We start from the raw sequence: 20,471 nt of genomic DNA, 5'->3' as shown, positions 1-20,471 counted from the left end.
AACAAGTTCAAGTACCTTGGGGTCCTCCTAGACAACACTCTATCTTGGAAGGACCACATAGAATATATTGGTAACAAGATCAAGATTAGGTGTTCTGCATCAAGCGCGTAAGGTTCTCCCCAAGCCAACTTGCCTAATGCTCTACAATACTATAGTTTTGCCATTATTTGATTACTGTTCGCCTGTCTGGGACAGTTGTGGGGCTGGAAGCAAAGATTACCTAGATAAGCTAAATAGACGTGCTGCATGCATTATTGATGGTCGATCAGTAGGGGCTGAGGAATTAAAATCAACACTTGGTTGGCCCAACCTACAAGCGCGCAGAAATTATCTCAAATGCCTTTTAGTTCATAAATGTCTTCACGGAATAGCGCCTTCGTACTTACTTTCAGAGTTTAGGCACGCGCATCTTTACCATGGCTATAACACCAGAAGCCGTGATTTGTTGCGCCCTCCCTTCGCAAAAACTGCCAAGTATCAGGGGAGCTTCAGAATAAACGGTGCTCGAACTTATAACACCATCCCGAGAACCATTAGACTGGTAGAGGCGTTCAGTAAATTTAAAACCAAACTAAAGTGCCATCTTAAGCAGTAACGCCCGCGGTACAAGCTGCATTTATAACTTAATTATTTGTCTAGTTTTTTTTTTTGTTTCAATGTTTTGTGTTTTGTCTTGTGCTGTGTCAGGGCTCCATTTAAACTAGCTCTGCTAAATTGGATGCCCCTGGATAAAATATTGAATTAAATAAATAAATAGTGATATTTGTTTAAGAACGACAACGACTTCCACAACGACAACGACTTCCTCGTTGTTTGCGTAAATTCTGAGGTTGCATAAAAAAACAATTCTTTGTTTAGTCATGATGTGAATAATAGTCGTGGTTACACCACCCTGTGTAAAAATGATTTTCCCAGTATAATTTACCTTGGTAAAAAAGCAAGGACTTTTATTTGACATGGATAATTAAGATTACAGGTATCCTAGTGACTTTCGAGGGTGAAACATATCTATTTTTACTGTTATTTTTCTATTTTACTCTGATGTATTCATGGTCCAGTCAAAGCTAGCAAAAGGGAACGCGACATATTACCATGATTTTCAGTGGTTATATTTAATGTATTTACAATTTCTGCCTCAACTGTAGGTAAAGTGACAAAAGAAAGCGTCTGAAAATGTTTTTCTAGCTACAAAGTCGGTCTTCCTTACCTTTCCTGTTCCTTTTAACAATAAACGAATTAAAGCGATATGGAAACCTTTATTTGATTAAGTTGATTAATTTCAGTAGGTGACTCTTTTGTTGAAGAGAAAAAGAGAAAAAGAGAGAAAGAGAGGGAGAGAGAGAGAGAGAGAGAGAGAGAGAGAGAGAGAGAGAGAGAGAGAGAGAGAGAGAGAGAGAGAGAGAGAGAGAGAGAGAGAGAGAGAGAGAGAGAGAGAGAGAGAGAGAGAGAGAGAGAGAGAGAGCTCATATCCTTACGCTCAGATCAGTAAGCTGTCGCGATATCGCCGTGCCATTGCAAATTCTACAGCCTTACGTTCCTGTACCTCCTGTATTTTTCATCTTTCATATGGAATACAATCTGTTCATTCAGGGAAGTAAGTTTTAAGTTACTCACATAATTGAACCATTTCAAGATATCAGTGTAGACTGAGGACATAATAGGACAGCCCAAAAAGGTGTGACTTACAGAATCTTGACTTGAACGTTGACTACAGTGATCATCGGCTGTAATTTTAAATTTTTTCAACTCTCGATTAGTAACAGTTATCCTATGCAGAAGCTCAAAACTATTGCCTTAATTTTATTGTCTTTAATTATTTTGTATATCTTTTAAAAGTTGGCCTTACAGGAGACAAACGAATCAGGGAAAAGTTGTTTCCAAGCTTTATTACACCCATTTTGAAATCACTGGTGATCCTTGCAATCTGATTGGCTCTCAACACTGCGATTCATTCCCAAATTGCACCATTTTTTGCTCTAAATCGCATCCTTTCTTTAGCCCATCAAAATGGAAATGAAGTAACAAATAGAATATTAATATTGACAATAAAACCTTGTGATTTCAAAATAGGTGTAATAAAGTGGTAATTGAACTTTGTGTCGTGAAATTTTGGTCTGAAATCATACTTGTGATTTCAAATCAAACTCGCGCAGCGCGCTCGTTCGATTTTGAAATACCGCGTATGATTTCAGACCAAATTGCACTCCACTCAGTTCAATTACCATTATTTAGCACCTGTAGGCACATTGATATAGTTCTCATTAAAAATATTGTAATAATGTTTGTATCTCATTTTGACCAAGGAGAGCGTAAGGTTTGGTATCTCGTGAGCTGGCAATGTTCAGCTGACGAATTCCTTGATAGGTGTTCCTTAACTTTTATTTCAAATAAACGATATTTTTTTGTCACATAAGGCAAATTTTACACTAAAGACTCAGGTGAACTTGAAGCCGTGCTCTTGAAGGTTAGGTGCACTTGAAGTGCACTTAGACTTTTGCCGCAAATAAGGGGTTCACACTAAGCGCTTCAAGTGCACTTACGACATATAGGCAGGAACCGAGCGGAGATTGATTGAAATGAATAAACTGTATTTGCCGCTAGGAAAAAAGTTGGCCGGCAGGCTGTCGGCAAAAATAGTATTTCTTTGAGGGATCCGCAACGTATCAACACCGCCAAAACGAAAAGATTCCGTTGCACTCTCAACTGTCAGTGGATTTGTTCGCAACCTTACATTGGTATTAATCTATTAACAAAAGGAAAATCTTGTTCTTGGTGTCTAAATAAAGGAGTGCTATCGACGTTTTCGAGTTATGAAAATTTAACAATACAGCAAATTGTAATCGACGGGGTCGTTCTCATCCTGTTAGGAAGTTGTAAACAGCGTTATGTGCGGGCTAAGTATTGTTAAAACAAATCTTCCAAACCCACAAGAGTTTGCCACCAAATCTCGCCATCAGGATATATTGGGTGATGAAAGATTGACATTCAAGTAATTGGGTTGCCATGTTCTGATTTCATAAGTGAGCTGGTAAGGAAGGGTATAGCCTCCCTTGAGACTGTACTTCGGCCCTTTGAACTCTAGTCTGTTTACTGGGCAACTAAGAGCGATCACCCAAGTGAAAGCGAAACCCGATCACACTCAAGTACGTGCCTAGTAAAAACCCACCTATTGTTCATAATAGATATTGTTCTCTGTTCCTCACGTTTACTTGATTTTGCGTTTTGTCCCTTACATCTTCTAATTGCGACCTGAGAGACTTGAAAGGCTTGCGGAGAACTGTGACCTCGTGAGATTTAAATGCCCTTTGTGTGTGTTCTGAGCCCTCTCTTTAAATTGGAGCTTTTCGCTTTAAAACGAAAGGAACCCAAATACCAAAAATTCATTTCTCATGTATTTACTGTAAATGAAACCTTTATCAAGCGGACACCTCGAATAAAGTGGCCAAAGTGCACATGCTCATTTCTATTGTTACAAACCTATATTAAACGACAACTTTTATTACAAGTCAGCATTGCAGACAACGGAAATGCGAAAGATTAACACCCACGAATATGTCATCAAAAGCGTGACTTGACAAAAGACTTCTAAGTTTGCGTCAGCATTGGTAAAAAAAATAAGGAGTAAAGAATCGGCGGAAATGCAAATACCACGTACAAGAAGCCTCTACAGCCAGTTTGCAATAAATCCTTCCTTGGTCAGTTTATCTTTCAACCAGTTGCAAGAAAATAATTCACCTTGAAATACACACTCGTAGGGTAACTCCAAACCGTATCCGCCACTTCTGATATATCCGTTGTTGCCGGAGTATTCCAGACCAGACTAGCCGTTAGCAAGGCTACTAACTTGCCCCCAAAGGGAAACTTTAAGACTGTTAAAACAGTTGCGAATCGGTGATCTTAGGATATATTTTACATTTTGTATTCTATTCTGTTACGGAATTCTTCGAACTCTATTGTGCTTGATTCAGTGTTTAGTGTTGTTAGTATCCAATTTGGATAGCCGTTGGCTTTCAAAACTGAGTTTTTTTTTTAACTCGCTTATTTTCTTCATAAACCAAAGTCTGAGCTCAAAGTAGCAGATTGTAGACGACGGTGAACTTGTGGAAATCCTGATACTGATCAGTACGAGTCGGTTTCCACTACACTGTGACATTTGTTGAGTCATATGGACCACATATAAGCAAGGTTCCAGGAATTGAATTCTGCCGTTCTTTTCCTTCCCCGAAGTCAACTTGAATGATTATCAATGGCATAAAAAGGGCTCACTCCATTTTCATTAATTTGGTCATCGTGCCAAAAACAAGTGGCTACCACATATATTGAGGGATGGGGGCGGTCTCCAAAGCTCTGCTTTCAAAGTTTCCAATATAGGAATTGGGCACTATGCCCAAATTGGGCCAATCTGTTATCCCAGTCTTTTCATTTGACTGAAATGTCACATTTGGCCTTTTTTAAGACTTCGGCTAAAAGACTCTGGTAACAAAATTCGATATCGTATTTTGGGAGCAAAAAACATTCTTAAAAAGCGACAAACCGTAAGGTCAAACCACTGGTGTCCCAAAAAAAAAAACGAATGTGGTTTTTAAACAATGCTTATTACAGCTTTTTGAGTATAGTTGTTATCGTGATGACTGATTACGCTAAACGATTCTAGTAAAAAATCGATATTCGACTTTGGGAACAAAACACGTTCATGGAAAACGATTTTAGATTGTAGTGTCAAGCTTATTCTTCTATAATCTTGTTGCTCTAAAAACAAACATGCTTTTCTTTGGTTCAGTGCAGCTTTTGAAGTTAAATTGTTTTCGTGATGACGGCATCTGAAACTAATTAGTCAAATGTTAGCTGTTCTGTAAACATTTTGCGGCAAAGGTTGCGTAGGAGCAATTTCCTAATTAAAAAAAAAACCCGCAATTTTTGATATTTGTAACAATTTGCAAACATTTTTTTTACTTGGCTTCATTCACCAGACTAAATCGTAATATCAATAGCTAAACCTTGCTTCACATTTCATAATTATTTCTACAGTACAAAACCTCTATACATAACGATATACATTTCGGATGATTTACCTATCCGTAAATTATTGATCAGTACTACTGCCGTTAACAAAAGATGAACAGAAAAGCCACGATAAGGTCTTTTCTTTTTAGAGTAAGTAAAAAAAAAAAAAAAAAAAACAACACATATGCAACATATTTAGTCATTTAATTTCATTGATATTAATTCCTGTGATTAGCACCTTTTCGAAACTCCATTGGAAACGAAGTTAATTTTCAGTTATCCAAAGTTTCCAAGGCGATTTAAGTATCAAATCCAAGAGAAGACAGGAAAAGTCAGCGTAACAGACGCCCTTAGAAATTCAATGTGCCGGTGCGCGCACTATGGTGACAACTGTTCTTGTTCCTCTCACCTTTCTTCCTTTCGAAAACGGGTCGGAAAGAAATACCAATACTGAAGGGTTGGTTTCTAAAATATGTCTAAAAATCGACGCTTCCTTGCAACTAATTTTTTTTCACAAGGTTAAGGTTGAGCCAAACATTAAATAAAATTTCCAAAGTCTTTATGGTGAAAAACCGAGACGGGCTCGAAGCGCAGAATATTTTTCAATTATAACTAGTTTAAAACGTTCAAACGGCTAAGACTAGATTGACTATCTTTCTACAATCAAGCGTGATTGAAAAGTGGTGTCTTTCATAAGGATATTCGTGTACAATTTCTTTAGCACACGCTGCTAGCTAGCTACTTGCGAACAGTATTAAAATCGTAAGGAAGTTGAAATTGTGATTAACACAGCCATCTTTTCTCATACAACATAGCTCAGTGTACCGTCTAAATCAGCCTTAACGATCCACGGCTTCATTAATGGTTAGTTAGCAGCATTGAGTAAAACAAATAATGTCATTTATGAAAACAAAATAAACTAAGGAGATCTGTTAAGAGGTTAAGGATGACTTTTTTTTTGATATTTTTGTCTATAATTCGTATAAACATAATTAAAAAAAGCTTTTATAAAGAAACATCATTATGCCTAACACCACTTAGGACGAGAGCCATATCATATATATAATATTTTGAAGCAATCATTGAGTCTATTTCTAATGTCATACAATAAGTACCACACTCAATAGATTTCAAGTTGTTTAAAGATAGTAGAATTGCGTAAAGTAAAAGCAGATTTACATACCTTATGGTTTTTTTTTGTTTTTAAAACCTGCGTCAAGCCTATTCCGCTCTCTTTGAATACTATTAGTCTGCGATTTGCGGGAAATTATTCGATATACATGTAAGCAAGCGCAAAGTCAATTACCGACTTTGAAAGACATTTAAGGTGGCTCTATACAGACATAAAGCGATGATGGAGTAACTTTTGGTGAATTTATACTTGGCATTGCTCTCATAAACCTTCTTGGGTTTTTTTTTTTTCACTTCGTTAAAATCTTTCAATCACTTGACAATTATACTGTTCATATTACAGGTTAGTCTTAACATAAGAAGATATCAGTTCTCTTTGAATGTTGGAAAATATCCTATTTTCGACTTACTGAAGTGATGAAATCAAGCCGTGTCATCTTAGTTTGTAAATGTTATTTGATTAAATCAGAAAGCTTAATGATAATTGACTTGTATAGGTTTTTTGATGAATACAAGCTCTATAACAAGTAAGAGAATTTGTCGATTGAAGTCATTTAAATAATCGATTTGGAGCGACATATTTACCCTAGAAATACACTGAGATAATCATTTTACATTTTATCCTATAAGTGACCTCAAGTACCTACGCACTTTGTAATATAGCTATTTCTTCAATATCATATCTCTTTAATAATCCCAACTTCGTACTTAAATAGAGTATTCTCGAAATTGTCAACTGGCGAAATGTTGTCATCTCATCCAGGATAGCTCCATATTAGCAATCTAACTCTCCTGTTAAGCTCACAACAAGGACTAATAATATCGCAAAATATAGCTCCCTTCATACAATTTGGTATTAAACGGACTTCTTCACGTAGAATGCAATGAATATCACCTACGTACTTGCGGTTTGGTCTTGGGCTTTTAAGTATTTCTCAAATGAAAAATGCATATCGTTAGTGATATTTGTCTGAGAACGACAACGACTTCCACAACGACAACGACTTCCTCGTTGTTTGCGTAAATTATAAGGTTACATAAAAAACATTTTTTGTTTAGTCGCGATGTGAATAATAGACGTGGTCACACCACCCTGGGTAAAAATGACTTCCCCAGTATAAATTTCCCTTGGTAAAATAGCAAGGGTTTTATTTTACCTGGACTGAATTAAGGTTACAGGCAGTGCCCTCATGACTTTCGAGGGCGAAGCAGGGACGATGGAGAGAAGAAGAAGAAGAAGAAGAAGAAGAAGAAGAAGAAGAAGAAGAAGAAGAAGAAGAAGAAGAAGAAGAAGAAGAAGAAGAAGAAGAAGAAGAAGAAGAAGAAGAAGAAGAAGAAGAAGAAGAAATAGAAGAAGAAGAAGAAAAAACACAAAAAAGAACAATTACACTTACCTGTTCGCTATGATTCGTGACGTGTGGATCGCAGCGAGACAGCCGCTAAGCATTGCAAAGACTTAAAAATTTGTGTCCTTGTTGATCTAACTGTAAATCCGGATCTCAATGCCCTTTCTCGGTCAGAAAAACGCAGTAATCTCGCAATTAGCCCTCTTTGCTTTAATCGGTTTCGCTTTACCAATACGATGAACTCTTTGAAACTCAATATTGTTAGCAGGATAATCAAAGCCATGGTCGTTCCTTCCCGATGTATCAATGCAAAGCTTTTGAGTGTCGCCTCCGTCCTCATCCATCGAAGGACTGGTTTCCCTCATTCAAAAAAGAAAAAAAAAAAAAAAAATCAGGTTTTCTCTTCCGTTGTACGCTACTGCGTAAAGTTGTTTTCAATGAAGTTCCAAAGGCTCCTTTATATTTGAGACCTTGATATGTTTGATCTTCTTTTGCGGCTGCTTAATCTGTTCGTTCAACCGAGTTAAAACTGTGTCCATATTTTTGACTTTGGTGTCCGGTTGCTTCTTTGAATTTTTCTTTCATTACGCTGGTGTTGCTTTTTAGTTTTCCCCTCCTCCTCAATCTTAACACCTCTGTCACACATCCCATTCTAAGTGGTCTCGATGATATCGAGTTTCCTGAGTTTGGCGATAATCTTATCTAGTTTGTCTGTCCCGTCGTCCGCTATATTTAGCGCTCGTAGCACTTCGTCTTCGTCTTTTGTGCGATTTTCTGGTGAATTGGTCTCTGAAGAAATGGAACTATTTCTTTCTACATGTTTTCGTTTAACATATAGGAAGATGTTAGCTATAGCCATGCAGGGGTCAAAGGAAAATTGGCAACTCGATCAGGGCTAAAACAAAAAACAAAAAAAAAAAAAACACGTCAAAGCGCTGCTCGTTCCTGTCCCAGTCTCAGAAGAAGCATTATATTTGTTGAATTTACATAACAGTAACATTGACAAATATAATAAAGATGTAGCTTGTGACTTATGTATAATAAAATCGCTGCGTAATAAATTCATTCAGTTGAGTATGGTAGACTCACAAAAAGTAAAAAAAAAAAATAAATAAATAAAAAAACTTGAATGTTTTGCTAAACATCGAGCGTAAAGAAATTTATGTTCAGGTCATAATAAAATATTCTGCAAAAATTTTGTAATCGAAGTTTCGTGGGAAACTCTCAGATGTCAATGTGAATACAAAGTCAGCCATCCAACGTGAACCGGCGGCAGTGCTGGACTTGTCAGTGTCAACATTAGCAAAAGTGCACGGCCTCAGTATATATTAAATAGATTGTCCCCGTAAACGTCAAGCCATAGCGTAGTCTGCTCAGCGAGAGAGAAAACATTGAGTGACCTTATTTTTCTAGACCCCCCAATAAAAGAAATTGTCATATGCCCGGCTTACTTTTCTAGACTTCTATCTCAAATGCCTTTCAATATATTTGCTCAAAGTGTTCCACACAAGTTAGTATCCGAAAGTTAATACATATAGATTCAAGAACTCTTACGTTAATCGACTAATTTTTAAATACAATTTGGCTATGTAGGTACTTTTTTACTCAAATACTCAATTGTGACATAAGATATGTATTTTTTATCTTGTGAAGAAATAGACTTTTTTATTTATTTATTACAGTAGGTTTTGACAGTGAGACAAGTTCACAGTGGATTTGAAGTGTACTTAGAAAAAGCTAACCGAAAGTATAATGACTTCAGGTCTTCGTGGTTTCTTGAAAAAAGTGATAAACTAGGATATTTTTTAAATATTTGATTGAAACTCAACAACAACTGACCTATAGAGTATGAATACTACCAAGAGTGAGATTGATATATGGCGATATGTAAATTATCCACTCGATTTCAGACGAAAGCTCGACACTCTAAGAGGTAATATCAATTTTGACGAAAGTTTTAATTTACGACATTCGTGTTAATGCGTCAACCTTTTGAATGTTTTTTTATGACAATTTTGGTATGAATTTCCTGTCAAAATATCGCAAAGATAGAAAAAAAAAATTACCAAAAGAGAAGAAAAGAAAATTGCGGTTGGTCCATATTTTTAAGTACTTAAAACCTAAAATGAAAAAACAAAAAATGAAAACAAAAACAACTTTATGAAACAGTATCGATACATACAATAGGCTAGCATGACCTTTAATAATCGGTTAAAAGTCTACAGCAACTGACCTGTAGATTATGATGTTTTAAATTATTGGAGTTGTAAATATCATTTAATTTCAATTGTGTTTTGTTTATCGTGGCATAACTGCATACAAGTTTAGAGCTAGCTCAACTGAATACATTTTTAGCTAATAAAGTGTACTGACCACACTGAGTAGAGCTGTGTTGTATATTGTAAGAGTAAGATTAACCTCTAACGATATTATTTGCGGGTTATAATCACCCACTCAACTTCAGATGAAACCACGTACGAAGCTGGAACAAAATGTTCGATCGGGATTCGTGTAGTCATACGTCAGCTATTTGAGTAGATTTATGATAATTTTGGATTGAGTCATTTTGAATTTCCTGTAACTAAAACATGCGATAAGTAGAAAGGAAAGTTAATGAAGAGATGTGGCAGTGGGATGTTTGTGGCAAGGCTAGGTACACGCTAAGATATATTGGGATGACCTTAAATGCCGTTATACGTTTAAGTGGGTACTTGAAATAGAGTGACCTCTCCTCGCAGAGAAAAAAAACCTAAAACAAAACGCGGAATAATGACAACAAAAGATACTGGACCAAGAGTAATTCAACCGTGAGGATCGATTACATTGCAAAAAAAGGGAAGGCCAGGCCTTACAGCTGCGAAAACAACAACAGCTTCAGAATGGTATATAAAGAGACACAGCCTTAGGAAAATCATAATGACTTTTCGCTTGTCTGCAATACTCAGTAGCTGGAAATACTGGACGGAAATGGCGGAGTCAATCGTTATTGTTATAGTAAGTACAAACGATTATAATGATGTTCATTTGCTCAATTAAGTAAGCTACTGTCGCTTTTTGCAGCAAAATTAGTTAACAAAATTTGTCAGCGAAATGTGGCCAGAGATTCAAGAATAGTCTTCTGTGTGCACTTTTTTTTGCTTTCTCACTTAGCATGTCAGCTCACACAGCGATTCATTTCTTTGTACTTTAAGTCTTAAAGACTGAGAACGCTCAGAGCACAAAAAATTCTTTAAAATACTGATTTTTTTCAACTGACATGTTGGAACGTATTAAATATTTTTTTCGTCTATTGTAACTAACGTATGCATGCTCCAAGTCGTAACTAGCAAAAGGGAAGGCGACATACTATGATTGTCAATGATCATATTTATTGCATTTACAATTTCTACCCCAAATGTAGGTAAACTGATATATTTAGAAAGCATTTTAAAATGTAACTTTTCTATCTACAAAGTCAGCACTCCTTTCCTATCGCAGATCTTTCAACTGTTTCTTTTAACAATAAACGAAAACGATACGGAAACCTTTATTTGGTCACCAAGTGACTCTTTCTGAGGTAAAGGAAAAAAAAAAGAAAGAAAATATGAAGAATACATGCTCATGTCCTTACGCTCAGATCAGTACGCTGTCGCGATATCGCCGTGTTATTGCAAATTCTACAGCCTTGCCTTGCCGTATTAAAGAAGAATCATGAGATTTCAGAGCTCGAGTATATTGCCCATGACCACCTTTTCCCACACGTCTTACTTTCGCTTTCGTGCTTTGGGCCCGATTTTATCCTCCTACGTAGTTGGGGCCTTAAACTACCCTTAGGTATCACACTTGCGTTGGTTCCTTTTTTAGCCTCCAGCGTATAGTTTAACGCAGCAATAGCTAAGATTACAGTTTGATATGGAAGAAACAAAAATTATAGGGCTTGCCAAAAATGCTTACATCATATTAAGGGTGGGAGTAGAAGAAGTTCTTCACAACGGCAAAATGTTTTTACCTCTAAATATATGCTTCCTGCGACGAAACTGGGATTACTAACAAAATACTAATCTCTTGTCTTACCTCATCGTATCGGTTGTGCTTTTAGGGAGAATTCGTTGTATTTGGAGCAGTCCGAATTATTGTCTAGGCATTGTAGCCTTCATTTTTTCTTCATTTTCATTGGCTCTAAAACAAAGGGTCACGGGTTTTCTAAAGTTTCGATTTATAGGATCAGTTAGGAAAGTAATTAGCACCCAAAGAAGTTGAAAGTTATGAAACATCTTAAAACTTAACGGCCCAAGTATAACTACGCCTCAAAATCTTTGCATCATTTAAATTCCTGCCGGTCAGGTTTTACTTACTGATCTTCAAAGGATTTGAAATAATGTGCTGTGGAGAGGAACAAGGAGTAACAGGGAGTTCTTACTTTTGTAAAATTGCGTCATTTACCGTTACATATATGCACTTCACGACGTTTTACTTATGATGCGAACTGAATCTATGAAAATGAGTTTCTTTCAGTGGGAAATCGTGCTTTCACAGCTCACGGTTTAATTTAGGGAGCGATATAACATCCGTTAGTAACTTTCTCTTTTCATTAGACGACTATCAATTATCACTTATCATTTTTTTTCACCCGGTGTAATATTTTTTTACAATAAATTCCTAAAAGTATTAATGAGTTACATAATAGTTCCGTTGAAATCTTGTGTATTAAGTGTCTATTTAATGGTTTGCACTGGAACCTGTACAATTCCACAAAAACAGGGGCATTTCTTGCTACAGAAGTATTGCTTAAAATCTGCCATCTGATTACTCGTTGTGCACTGAAAAATAGTTCTTCTTTCCGTTTACCGTATTTCTCTTCTCGTCTTTCATAATAGTTAAGTCAATGAACTAAATATGTCCATTGCTTTTCCCTTAGATTGCGGCTGCCCTTCTGTTGGGTGGTGTGGAAGTTCAGTCAAAGCTTGTCAGCCTTAGTTCATTCTGGAGAGAGAAACACCATGGCATAAACACACCTTGCGGGGGTAATCTGATAAGAATTTCCACCATTCCGTCGCCAAGCAACGCCGATACCGAACAATTACAAGTAGAGTGCAACGGGCGAGACACACGTGATCACCTGTCCAGTAAGTAAATCAAACTTAGTTTAATTGTCCTATTTGAGAACGATTACAAACGTTTTGAAGAAAAGAGGAAGAAGAGGAAGTAAATGTTACAAAGAACAAACCAATTAATGAACGATAAAACCAGCGAATGAACGAAAGTTGAATGGATGAATGTTCTGGAAGAAAATATTGTAGACAACGACTTGGATTCTTTGGTTACATTACACTTGTAATTTGATCCTAGCACTTGTGATAAGCGATTTAAGTTGGGGACGAAACCGTTTTTGCTTTGGTTTTGCCTTGGTGCGCCCAACCAAAGGGAGGTAAATTCAAAACTAATCGTGAGTTCCTGCCAGGCATTTTCCGCGCGCGCTTGATATCGGCTCTTGTGTTGTTTACGCCTTTTGTGATTGATCATCCTCGGTGACCTAGGGGTAGTTAGTCGGGTGGAAGGGATTTCCGTGGGCAAAAGTGTACTGTAAGAACGGGAGAAACCCTTCATGGGCAAGTACTCTTACCAATCAAATGCGTGAAATTCAAATGCTTCCGGAAATAAGGTCCGGTAAGAGTTATTACCTAGGGGTTCTCCAGTTCTTATAGTCAACCTTTGCTCAAGAAAATCCCTTCCACCCGGCGTCTAACTGCCCCTGGTTCTCCGAGCATGGTGATTGATCGGAGTATTTTTATTACTTACTTTCGGTCTAACGGGAAACCAGTCGTAAACCGCTTTATAGTTTATTGGAATATGCATAATTGTGTATCTGATTTCGCTTTTTTCGTACATTTTTCGATGCGACTGATATACTTTCATTTGCAAGCGGAGGCTCATGATTAAATACTGAAAGCATAAATAATCAAAAAAGTGAAAAGTTTCCCATGCAAGCCTTTAGGTTGAGTTTACAGCTGATTTTGGTTGTACAACAACGACTGTGTTGTTGCTCAAGACTTTCCGTCGACTTTCAGTCTGCAAACAGTCTGAGTGGCTAACAACTTTTGCTTTTGCTAGGAAATTGGCTTTTAGTTGTATTTGATCACCAGCTATTTATTTAGTTAATTAGTTTGTAAGTTATTCTTTGTTGATTTTACAAGGATTTGAGGTCGTAACTCGGACTAATGGAAGACAGTGTATTCAGTTCACGAGCCGGAACGATACGAAATATGCGCTGAAGGTTATTAACGGAAACAATACGGTTTTCGAGGTAAGCGGAAAAGAGCTGTTGAATGCGAATTTTATATATCTCCATTTAAACCTGGAACTGCGATTGCGAGAACGTGAAATAAACTCCTAGACAGATAGGGAGTGGCGACTTTCTTGCATAAGCTAGTTAATAGCTTGTGCCGCTCCAAATATAAGAAAACGAGCAAACATTTTACCCATTAGATAGTTTTATCCAGCGGGATAAATGCTATTCAGTGGAAAAAAGTATTTCGATTTATAGATTTTATCCAGCAGATGACGACTAATACTTTTGGACACACTGTTTCAGGTCTGGAAATTGGTGTGGATTTTAGAGGCTGGTTTTTAGAATTGATATTTCGCAATTATAAAATTATTTTGGTCTGAAGAAATGACCGGCATTTGGAGAACAGTCCGGCACATTAAAAAAAAAAAAAAAAAAAAAAAAAATCCGAAGAATCATGACCCCCTCCCCGATTTATTTTCTTATTATTTTTTTTTCGATTCATGCGCTCATTACAAAGGCATTAACCTTTAAGACCACGAAAATATCCAATCAGTTTAAAAACAAAATCAGTACCTGCTCAATCTCATGAAAATGTAATGTGTCTTACACCTTTGAATTTTTTTAAGTATTCCTGCTGGTATACAATTGTACTCTACTTATGAGAAGAGTGGGAAATAATGAACCTCTTTAGTCAATTCATTCCCCCCTCTCCTGCCCGCCCGCACAATTTTGAGTACTCGAGATCTTCACCGCACAGCATTGTTACTTCCTTTCAATGATAAGTTCATCGGTAAAGACAATAAAGTTGTGTCTACTATGTCTACGGAGGACAAAAATCAGATAGTAGATCCACAATATAGAGTACTGAATTTCATCTGAGATTAGGTTTGGCGTGAACTAGCTTTAATTAGAATGAAAGTAAGCCCAGAACCAAAGAAATATTTTGTTGTACCATGGATCATTTGAACAGTTTGTTGGTCCCGCCGTGGGTCATGTGCTGCTTTGATTAATAAATTTCGTAATGCTCGGGTACTACTGAGACGAAGGAGTTGGAGAGAAACGGGGTGGGGCGGGGGGGGAGAGGGTGAAAAGACGTATGGGTATGGGCGCCGCTGGGAATGACTGATACATAAGTATGCTTATGGTTAGGCTTAAAGGGTTAACCTTAATGAGGCAAAAGCACTTGATTCATCAAGTTCATTCCAATTTTAATTCCTCCTCGAAAACAAATGGCGGACCCTAATTTTGCTTACTCAACGATGGGTTTTCTATCCTCTCATGAAACATTTGCGTTCTAGTCAGACTCAATTTGCGCCTAAGCAAATGAGCTGATTGCAAGAGACTATGAGGTAAGAGAGCGAATACCCCATACATGCCCCTCACTCTATGAAATTTTTTTTCAATCTATTTTTGTTTGCGTTGCTATTTTAATGACGACATCTTATTGGTCAGTTAGAGTGACGTCATTTAATTTTAAACTCAATGGCGGATTATAATTTCCCAAAATAGCATGGCGCGAACTAAAAAAAGATTGAAAATAATTATCATGGGGCACAGGGATTCGCTCTCTTACCTCATAGTCTCTTGGCAAATGTCATCTCTTCAAGTGCTACATCTGTCAATTTCTCTAGTAACTCTTGGTGAAATTAATATCATGTTATTTAATTCACAGAGACAGGATTGCTCTACGGCTTCTGGTGACTTCCTGTTCAAGCAGAGGTCTATTCGCCACAAGCGATTCTACGTCTATGGACACGGTGTAAGTGGATTGTATCTAACTTGCCTTTGTGATGGAAGAGATGGCTTGTTCCTTATTGGTGTCAATTCCAGCACAGCAAGGAGGGATCGAAGACTCCGATTTAGAAACCTTATGTTGAATTAGAGTAAACTTGATGGCAATCCACAAAAAAAAAAAAAAAAAAAAAAAAACGATCAATAAAAGCATAACTGGTTTGTTTTTGGAGGAGATGTGGTCAATATGTGTCTGTGTGATAGGGGAAGGTGGGTACTTAGTAAATTTTTGGTAGGTATTCATCCGCCTTTTGGTGCCCTAATCTAGCCACCAAATATCCTAATCCTATTTATGCTAAGACTTAGAACTCGGGCTTGATTCTTGATTTCCACAAAACAATTTCTCATCGCGTTCTGTATACCCTATCTCATGATACACTGCTTGGAAAGACACCTTTCAAGTGGAAGATACTTCCATAGCATACATATGTGACCCCCCCCCCCCCCCCCCAAACAGTGTTTCATGTCACCATCTCAAACTGTCACATTTCATTAATGACAAACTAGAGGGTAGCGGTGATATCGTCTTTCTCAAAGTCATTAATAATCCTTCAAGCCAAAACAAAGCAAATCACTACCGTGCAGGAGGTTTAAAAACGTGAACTTAATAATCATAATTATTTTTTATTTTTTGCTTCGAATTTCTCCAAGAATTATCAATAGCTTGAGAAGCTATATCAAACACGAGGAAGAGTGTTTCATCCGATTTCCAAACACCTCGCAAGAAGTAGCGTGAGAAATGAAAAAAATCCTGTTAAGACCAGTCCCCGTGCCCAGGAATTGCTCCCAGGTACTACCTTGGAAGTAGTGCAAGTGGCCAAGCACGGTGCCAAGAATTTTGCCCGGGCATCGACAAAAAGCTATGTTCAGAATAGTGCCCGTGCCTGGGAAACACCCCTGCCACCCCCTTCCCTCCGACATATCACCAATTTTCGTATTTTGTATTCCAAGAGCGAACGACCAGGAGGGGTTGGAATATCCTATATGCAAAGCTGTCGGAGGGTTCTCCCTATATCCACAGCCAGTATAAACTGTAAACAAGTTTTCGCCAGAAAAATAAAGTATATATTTGTGTTGAAATGCCTTAGCTACCCAAGCCCACAAAACAAGGTTCTAGAAACGTTTAGGGTTTGTTTTTAAAAATTGATAAAACATGGCGTCTTTATTAAAACAAATAAACAATCAATAGTTCTTTTTGTTTTAAGCTAAGGAACATTGGTTAATGTCTCTTAAAGCAGAAACGTTGTTGCCATAAATATTGAAATATTGCTTTTAATGAGTGATGTGTTCGATTTAGATCCTTTTTGGTTTATCGATCAATTAAATGTCCAAATCTTAATGGAGCTTGAAAAGTACCCTAAATTGTATCCGTGCCTGAGGGTGCCCCTGTACAACTGGCCCTCATTGCACTCTAGACTTGACTTGCGCGGGTTCCTGCGCTGGATTATTTTTGCCCTTTAACGTTCCAACATTAATTGGCATAAACTCGTGTGTTGCATTAGAAATTTATTGACTGGTATTTCTGACTTTCTGCAGCAGTTCAACGAAGGGCAAAAACCAACACACGCTCTTTTGTAAATTTCGGGGCATGTCTTAGCCCCAGACCCTGGTATTCCGGGAGGTCCCGGTGGACCCGGTGGTCCAGGGGATCCGACTGCTCACCGATCGCCAGGACTTTCGATTGTGCCAATAGTTCTCGGAGCACCATCAGGTCCTTTAGGACCCTGGATACCTGAACATAACATAAAGAAAGATGAGTGGTGGGATTCTGGACAATTCTGACAGGAATACTGCTGAACGTACCAGACGTTGAAAGCAATAAGAGGTTCACGTACACGAAGCACATTTTGGGCGAAAAAAACGACTTCAATCAGGTTGTTTGGAGTTTGACTTTTTAAGCCGGATTCTTTGTGCCAAAAATACTTGGAAATCAAGTGCTACAGCTACAAAGGGAATTCATAAAGGTGAAATTTCGTTTATTGCAAGAAACAGCAAGAGATTACTTGTGTCAAAAGCTAACAACTTGATCGGATTTGTTCAGTTAAAAAACTGAAATCATTCATGGCCGCGACCAAGTGCTTTTACCTCGCTACGGCTTCTACCAACGAACGATGACCGAACAAAAATAACAGTGCCCTTTTGATGGAAGGAGGGAGCAAGCGTAATTCAGTGGAAAAAATTACTGTGCAACTTTCCTCTTTGGACCTACGGCTTTCTATTTTTATTGATCAGTAATCGTGTGATTTTTTAAGCAGTAGAAAGATTCAGAGTGCTAGGTGCATTAGAATAATTGATGATTAACATTAATTTTGGTTTAATTGTTGTTAGTTTGCTCATGAATTAAAATTTTATTTTCTCTTAATAGCAATGAACTTTTCTCGTTTTATCCACTTTGTACGCTAAAGAAACAGGTGAATTGTTCAGTTTGTTTTGCTTACGGGTGAGTGTTTTTACTATTGGCCAGAGCTGACTGCTTTACGAAGTGCCTCGATAGCTTTAAGAAATTTTGCTCTTTATGTTATGAACAAATGATTGCAATGAGCCCTCGTATAATTAAGGATTAATTTTCACTTGTATTTCCAATTTTTTCTAACTGAATTTCCCGAGTTGCGCAAATCATGAAAATTAATCCTTAATTCTACTCGGCCTCATGTGATTACATATACTAACAGTGGGAGTTATAAGTTGTAGTTCAGGATGTACAGTTATGATTTTGTTTTCTTGAATATGCCTGTGTCATCCACTGAATTATACATCATTTTCAAAGATATTCTTTTTCTCCTTAATCGTGCAATATACGGCTAGGTTTTTAAAGTGCTGACTCGTGTTGGTAATTAAAGTTTGAGCATAAATTAGCATAATGCCGGGAAGAGGCCACGTGAGAAGAACATGCCTTCGAGTTGTGATGTTATCGATGAAGTTTTGAGTGTAGAGTGTAGAATCTGTTTTTAGATCAACCTTGCAGAACTGAAACAGCCTGAGTGAAGCGTAATTACGAGCAAAAATTTGAAAAAGTCATTATTTATCGTGGGTGTAATTAAATATTAAAAAAAAAAAAAACGTTAATTACATCGTCCTCCGATCCCGTAATAGCTGCCAGAACAACGAGTAAATATTAACATCAAAACAACTACAAATCGTCGAAGGACTGCATGGAAAAGCCAAGGTTCCTTTAGCGGAGAGTTTAGGAAACATCATGAACGTCGAAAAGACCAAGAATATTCGAGAGGCTCAAAAAGTGTTTGTGTACAAAACGATGGAGAATACGGAGAAGATCTTAACAGATGGCGGGGAAGATTTATCTTCGTCCAAGGAAAAGTTAACTGCGTTGAAGTCTTTGCTGACCGAAAAAAAAAAGAAACCATAAAAAGCTGGATGAAACCATACTCAGTGGAGAACAAGTTTTTGTGTTTATATTTGTTACGTGTCTAAAAACCTAGGACGTCCGGCTTTAGTATGAAAAATTATGAGCCTGATGTCTTAACATTGGAGACATGTCTTATAATATACGGGGTTTTGAAAATAGAGCGATCTCGTAAAACAATCATAGATCTTAGAAGGCTGGTATGGCTTGGAATGCTTCCAAAATTCTGACAAATGCCAGTGAAAACTACATGTTTTCGACTAAAAATTGGAAAGCAGCTTTAATATAACGACTGCAGCTCCTCTCCCTACCGGTCATGATGATTTCAAGCCCGGTCACGTCTCGTTTCTGGCCAGTCAAATGACACTGAAATAAATGTAACTCTTAAACTAGTTGAAAACACTGCTTATTAATGGCAAGTAGCGGAACCAAGCCAGATCGCTGCAAATCTTTTTTTTTTTCTTTCTCCCGCAGTTCAAATGTATGAATATCAGTCACTTTCATCGCATCACCGCTACCGGTATAGAACGAATTTACAAAATTGTAGAGCATGGTACCAGTCTCCCGGATGTCATCAGGGTTCGAGTCTCCAGTGTTCAAGACGGAAGTTTCTCAGGCTTTTCTTTTGCAACTGCATAAGTAAAAAGTACCTACATAACTGCGATGGTCGTTCACTTATTCAAACAATACTTAGGATACATATTGGTGAATCTGGCCCCAGGCTTTTATATAGAAATTTTTACGGGCTGTCCTCACTTTTTGCACTGAAAAGTTTTCTTTCTTCACAATGTACCAATGGAAACACGGTCTTGAGAGAGGTATCAGTATTCCTTGGGATATGTTTATTTTTTATTAGGATCGAAGGCAAATTTCAAAAAAAAAAAAAACAAAAAGAAATTTCAATTTCACATTTCGTGCTATGCAGTATATTTCGTTAATTTTATTTCCCGTTTTAAAGTTTTGGTGTAGCCAACGAGGAGGAATAAGTTAACGCATAGATCGCCTACGTGATTTAGGTAAGTGCATTTACATAACCCAAGTGTCTACACGCAATAAGGAAACAATCTGCCTATCGCTTACTCTAAAATAATGGAATTCTACTAGACTTTCCTCGTGAGGAAATGTTGCAATCATTTGATGATAGGTCTTTTGCCGGCACGGCTCCCGCGCTGTGGAATGCTTTACCTCTTGCGATACGGAAATCTAGACCACTGCAGCATTTTAAATCCTCACCGAGAACTTATCTTTTTAAATCAGCTTTTGATACCTTAAACACCAAAAAGCCGTCTGTATATTTCCTTAAATTTATTTCCCGTTTTAAAGTCCTCTGGTCTAGCCAACGAGGAAGAATAAGCTAACGCATAGCTCGCCTATATGATTTAGGTAAATGCATTTACATAACTCAAGTGTTTACACACAATAAGGAAGCAACCTGCCTATCAATTACGTTCAAATGATGGAATTCTACTAGACTTTCCTCGCGAGGAAATATTGCGATCATTTGGTGATAGGTCTTTTGCCGGCACGGCTCCCGCGCTTTGGAATGCTTTACCTCTTGCGATACGGA

The 20,471-nt window shown here is 37.5% G+C and overlaps 2 protein-coding genes across 2 annotated transcripts in view; both read left to right on the top strand.

Annotated features, from left to right (window-relative positions):
• Positions 1–20,471, top strand: part of LOC146490102 (uncharacterized) — a 179,016-nt gene that overhangs the window by 16,702 nt on the left and 141,843 nt on the right. The gene's annotated exons all lie outside the window — the stretch shown is intronic.
• LOC146490100 (uncharacterized) overlaps positions 10,422–20,471 on the top strand; it is a 176,316-nt gene continuing 166,266 nt past the window's right edge. The window contains exons 1-4 of the mRNA XM_085108259.1: positions 10,422–10,475; positions 12,379–12,586; positions 13,655–13,764; positions 15,422–15,621. Of these exons, the coding sequence (XP_084964385.1) occupies positions 10,449–10,475; positions 12,379–12,586; positions 13,655–13,764; positions 15,422–15,621 (545 nt within the window). The 5' untranslated portion in view covers positions 10,422–10,448. The remainder of the gene's footprint in view (positions 10,476–12,378; positions 12,587–13,654; positions 13,765–15,421; positions 15,622–20,471) is intronic.

Source organism: Pavona decussata, unplaced genomic scaffold (genome assembly GCF_977016875.1).
Source record: "Pavona decussata unplaced genomic scaffold, jaPavDecu1.1 SCAFFOLD_1, whole genome shotgun sequence".
Classification (NCBI taxonomy): Eukaryota; Metazoa; Cnidaria; class Anthozoa; order Scleractinia; family Agariciidae; genus Pavona; species Pavona decussata.
Note: the sequence above shows the minus strand (reverse complement) of the source record. Positions and strands in the feature narration are given on the sequence as shown.